This window comes from Dermacentor silvarum, chromosome 8 (genome assembly GCF_013339745.2).
Source record: "Dermacentor silvarum isolate Dsil-2018 chromosome 8, BIME_Dsil_1.4, whole genome shotgun sequence".
Taxonomy (NCBI): Eukaryota; Metazoa; Arthropoda; class Arachnida; order Ixodida; family Ixodidae; genus Dermacentor; species Dermacentor silvarum.
In genome coordinates, this window is record NC_051161.1 from 49,738,691 (window position 1) to 49,744,690 (window position 6,000).

A 6,000-nucleotide genomic window follows, 5' to 3' on the forward strand; every position below is an offset into this window, starting at 1 on the left:
GATGTCTAAAACATGGCGTCAATGACGCCTTTCCCGCTCCCAAATTGCTTCCGGCGCGTGCAGTTAGCAAAAGCAAAGCCTTCGAGATCTGTTTCTGTCGTTCAGAGAGAACCGTTGCTCGGGGCATGGATTTGGACATCACCTATAATAAAGGCAGGACTCTAGACAAACGAAGACAAATAAAGAAACACTAATATATAAACGCAAACACAGACGCCAGTGCTTCGCGAAAAACGCTACCGTAGCCTTCCTTGCCTCCCATCCGAATCCAATTACCATTTTCGTTCGAGACCACACCTTAGCACGAACGGCAGCTGCTCATTACACCTGGTCACCGCAGTAGCAGCTGCCGCAAGAAGAAGTATATGCAGCCAGGTGACACAGTTCTTGGCACTTTGTTCCAGTTTGCATCGTCGTGCGAAGGAGATAAAGAGGCCACGGCCATAAATATAGTGTCTTGTCATTCGCGTGACTCAAAGCGCAGAACAGTCGTCGAAACAGTGTAACTATAACACGACTGTTAAAGAGAGAGAGAAAAAAAAAGAAAGCAAGAAAAAAGAGCGCACTGCAGAGGGTCACAAGTGGGGAGGACCAGCCATGTACTGTTCTATAACATAAAAAAAAGAAAGGCTAATATATAATTTCAACTCCGGTGGTCGCTTCATCAACATTCCAAGCTCAATTCCTAACTTACTCCTGCGATGTAAACCGGGAGCATGAATCAACTTGCCGGCGATGCGCCAAATAATTTTGTGAATATAATTTTTAATGCGATCGTTCCCACTCAGGACCGACCCAAAATAGTTCCACAACCTGCGAGCATGAGCCCGCTGTAACTTGCGAACAACCATGCACGATATTCAATTGTATCTCAATTGAAAACCCATCGAAAGGACACAAGAATAGACTGTCGGGCCAGTTGGTTAATAATCGATAACTTGCGCGCACAACTGGACGAAGATACCCACGTACACCCGTGGTCGGAAGTATACGGATCACAAGGTCGCCAAAAAAAAATAATAATAAATTTCTTCGCAATTAAAGTACATAAACTGAAATGTTCTGGAAATAAACTGGAAAGTTCGAAGTACCAAGTTTGAAGTGCAGCATTCAATTCCAAGTTACACTCACAGGCAGAGGAGAAAATCAGCTTCATGGCGCAATCCCTGATCGGTATACTTTTTTTTAAATTATGGGGTTTTACGTGCCAAAACCACGATTTGATTATGAGGCACGCCATAGTGGGGAACTTCGGAATAATTTGGACCACCTGAGGTTCTTTAACGTGCGCATAAATCTAGTACACGGGTGATTTCGCATTTCGCCCCCATCGAAATGCGGCCTCCGTGGCCGGGATTCGATCCCGCGACCTCGTGCTTAGCAGCCCAACACCATAGCCACTAAGCAACCACGGCGGGTGGTCCGTATACTTTTGCTCACGAGTGTACGTACAGTGCTTACCAATGAAGGCAGCAACAAGTGTCAGTAGAGAAACAGCAGAATTTATACGCTTACTTTCGTAAGCGTTGTCTTCCCGCCTGCTTTTTGCTCACTTTAACTGCGAGTATCCCTTGCCCAAAACCATGCATGTCATTCAGTTGAATTCACAGAGGGATCTGCGGAACGCAACAAAATGTCAACAGAAACACAACGTAACATATATAACGATTTTGTAAAGGACCCGAAGATGCCTACGACCGGAAGTGCCTCAGCGCAGCAGAGAGCGAGTGACCAGAGCGTCATACGAAATACATGGGCATCCCGCGCATGCGCAGATACTCACATCGCCTGCTGCACGTGCACGGTGGTAGTCCTCTTCCGGCCGTACAACTCCCGGTACTGCTTGTACTGATCGCCGTACACCCAGCACACTTTCCACCACTGGCGGCACACCAGAACCTTGCTGGCCGGGGTAGTACCGGCGATTGTCGTCTGCCGACCCATGACCGTCGTCGACATGGCTTTTCTAGGTCTGGACGTCGCACGCGACTTTGTCGTCGAAACAACCGTAGATCAGCGCGCGCTGAACTCGAAGGAAACGAAACTCGCGCACGCACAAAGATAACAAATCCTGGGCGTCCGAGGAAGACGGCGGTCAGAACAGAGAAGTATACACTGTTTTCAGAGGACGTAGTAGTAATCCTTCTCCGAGAGGTGAGGTTCGTGTGACGCGAACGAAGAGTAACCGGCAGCAGTGGTCACGGCGCACGTTTCAGCGGAAGAAAGCGAAACATGGGTGTTGCCGATCATCGCCGAGCAAACAGCGAGTGATGCGGGAAAAAAAATGCAACAAAGGGAGAGACGGAGTGAGCAACAGTGCTGTCACGGTCAAACTCCGAAACGGTAGCACGTGAACTGGGCACACTGACGAAACGTACGTCCCGCTGGACGCGGTAATCCGATACGACCGCACAAACACTGGGAAACAGCGGATGCGGCCGTTGATACACCGAGACGGCACCCCACACCTGGACTGCTTCGCTTTCCTCCGGGGTTCCCCACTCTTCGTTGTCTCTCGTAAATCAAGGGACGTGAAAGGCGCGTCGTTGTCGCTGCCTCACGTGCAACGCCGCCGTTGTCGTCGACGCCGTCGCCTTGTTCGAAGCATCCTGGCCCTTTGACATCCCGACCGAGTTGTCCGAAAGACGCCGCGATAGAGACACCGGCCACATGCCGCCGTCGAAGACTGTCGACGACGTCGTCGTCTCGAAGCAGGAGACACGCGAACGCGCACTTGACACCGCGCGTCGCGCCGCGAGCACTCAGTTCCCCAGGCGGCGGCCGAGCGCGCACGCAAGTAGCCGCAGCACAATGGTCGACGCGCTCCCTCTCCCACGCTCACACATACACACACACACACACAACGCAGAAGCCAACGCTTCGACCGCCGCTGCCGCCGGCTCGGCCGAGCCGAAGTCGTCGGGGACCGGAGGAGATTGCCTCCGAAAAGCCGCCGGCAGCACCGCCGCCCAAAGCCAAGCTCCAAACGCGAGGCAAAGGAAAGGCAGGCGGGCCCGGGTAGGGCGAGGCGGTGGCGGGGGGGAAACGGGAGGAGGGCAGCCTTCTAATTACAGGGGCCACTTGTTCGCCCCAGCCGAGGCAGAGCCGCCGTAGGAAACCTGCTCGCACCGGCGGCAGCAGCAGCAGCCGTGCGCGCGGCACACCTGTCAAACGCGCGAGCGCCGGCGGAGGCGCGGCGGTGGCAGAGGCGAGGGAGGGGGAGAAACAAGCCCCTGAGGGGGGGGGGGGGTGGAGGAAGGGGAGAGACAACCAAAGCCATCGAGAAAGAGAGAATGCACGTTCTCTTCCCCGCCCCCTTCTAAGACTGCTGCAGGCTGCTGCCTCTCAGCCTGCTGAAGCCGACACGGCATTCGTCGTCCTTCAGGAAGCCCCCCCTCTATCCCTCCCCGGATGATGGACTTCCATTATTACAAGACGCCGAGCGGGCGCGGGGCTACTTGCGAAAAAGCGCGCGCGAGCCCGCACCCCGCATCACATCGCATCGCCGCCGCGCTGGCCACTGCTTCCGAGGAGGCTGCTTCCTCTCCGCCAGCGAATTGGGACCTTCGCGAAGAACAAGGAGGCACGCTGACAGGAGAGACCGGCAGCGTGCGGGGATCGAAGTCAGTGGCGGGTGGCTCTATGTCTTGCGCAGATCCCATCTTCCCTGCGGTTCACGAATCAGTGAGGAAAGAAGAGAACCCCCCAAGGGAACCAAGATTGTCTCTCCAGTCTCCACCCTGCCCATAGGCCGCGTCGATCGCGTAGTGATGCCACGATCGCTGCGTGATGGGGTAAACGATAAATCAGGCTCATCTTCTTCTTCTCGTGAGGCGTGGACGGCGCTTCCTGGAAGTGTATACCCTTCGTCCGTGCCTTCGTCAGGCGGCTTAACACCTTCTAGATTTTTTTTTCTCTCTCTGGCGCAACAACAGGGAAACGTGCGCGTCCTGCCGAGCTGTCAACTGAGCACGTGCAGGCCTCGGAACTGATGGGTAACTGCAGCTGCCCAATCAAGCCCAGTCATGCCAGTGTATTATACTGCTAGAAGACAGTTCGATTAATTTCACCGCCGGTCAGTCATCAAGCGACCCTCGTACCGTTAATCTGGACGCCATCTTACTCATTCTTACGGTCTTCGAAAAGCGTTCACCTAAACGCTCTCGAACCACATTGAACACAACCTTATTCCTACGTATTTGTGGCGTCGGCGCGCGCCCGTCACCTCTATTAGCGATAACCAGGCTGCTCTAATACTAAACAATGCCAAAATCCGTATCATGGTGCTTGGATAAGAAATAATTCGCGGCACATTTCACCCGGGATTCCAATGCGGCCGTCCCGCCATGCTGCAAGATGGACGCACCGACAGCCCGCAGCAAACACACAGTAAAATACGTTCCACACGTGACTGCCACAAAATCCTTCGACCCTGGTTTCAGGCTAAGTCAGCCCTACTGGCTACTAAGTAGGTCTGAGTCAGCCCTACTGGCTACTAACGTCGCTACCGGGCTGTTATCGTATATATATATATAGACCTCATGACCGGACGCCATCTATAGAAGGTTTGTCCTTTCCATAATATACCCTATTAAAGTTACTAGAAAAAATTCTGGCTCTGTGATCGCTTAGCTGCTATAATGGGCAGCACACTGATTTGTCTAATCTCCGGTGCTTGTGGCATCAAGACAGACTGCCGGAGTTAACTAATACGCTTTATCGGCCTTTCATTATAGCTTAAATTTCAAAGCAATCGTTTTTTTTTTTCTAAACGCATGAAACCAACAAGACACTACGCACATGCATGTAGTTATTGCGAAGTGCTGCATTGATAACGTAACCGTTTCTTGAGCGAGATCCATTTCCAAAGTCCCAAAGTAATTTCAAGCCGCAAGGCGCCAAAATGCCGGCTAATCCATTCACCGTAAACCATGCTTTCATTTCCCGTAGACCACTAGCGCCAGATTTATCTCTATAGTAACGTTTGTACGTATATACGAAACTCTGCAGTCTTCCCAGTCGCCTCTGCGATCGCATGGAAAGGTGAGCGGTTGTGATATCGATATGAGGCTGTGGTCTTTTCCTTTGCGTTCCCTGTTCACGCGGTCGTATATTTCCTACTACAATTCGTCAAACCCAATAGGCCCTATTCGTCTACACCTTTCCAGAGCATGTGGGAAATTTCCTCACCGGCCGTACGATTTCTTCGAGGAAGACCCTCCGGTCTCGATATCTTCCCACGCATATATTTTCCTCCGTTTCCATTCACAGAAGGGAGGTATACACCATGGTCACTGGGAGGAGTGCTTATAATTACTTCGTGCCGTTCTCTTCGCCGGTGGAATAGGCGTGCACGCTCTACTATATATGCACGCATGACCACATAGTTCGCCATATACCGAAGCGTGCAGTCCGCGGTAAGAACGATGCATACGCGTGGCACGAGAGCAAACAAGTGCGCGCCTTTCCTTGCGTGGCGTATATCCCGGAAGAGCGGCCTTTCTGCAGACAAATCGCTCGTACGAGTACGCGTACATACGTATACACGCGCAACGGGCAAAGAAGCGGATGCTTTCGTATACCGAACGAGCGCGCGCTCTCTGCAGCCGCTCGACTATCATTTCTCAATGCGGGGGCAGCCGGAGTGAATACCACATGCATGCACAGCGGCGAACGTATATACCTCATTCCGCTTGCGTTGAGCCATCTGCAGTGACCGGAGCGTCTTCTGGCGAGCGTTGCCGGATAGGCGCGTTTTTCGCCGACAATCGGTTATGTCCTGCTGAATCAACCGGTTCAAGTGAGATCATTGAAGCTGGATCAGTCCATCCGTGGCTGCGATGAAACAGTCGTGCGTCTTGAGCATCTACCAACGTTATAGTACGGAGAGGCAGGTGCTTTTACACTGCGTAAGAGACTCTGGACAGCAAGCCCCTGTTAAGGCAAATATACTATAGGACTGCTGATCACAATTCACGCGTGCGCTAAACGCATCGTGAG

The 6,000-nt window shown here is 52.6% G+C and overlaps 1 protein-coding gene across 1 annotated transcript in view; it reads right to left on the reverse strand.

Annotated features, from left to right (window-relative positions):
* The window catches only part of LOC119461191 (protein prickle-like), a 70,198-nt gene extending 67,063 nt beyond the window's left edge, over positions 1-3,135 (reverse strand). Inside the window, 1 exon segment of the mRNA XM_037722413.2 lies at positions 1,784-3,135. Within this exon segment, the coding sequence (XP_037578341.1) occupies positions 1,784-1,959 (176 nt within the window). The 5' untranslated portion in view covers positions 1,960-3,135.
* Positions 3,136-6,000: the final 2,865 nt, after the last annotated feature.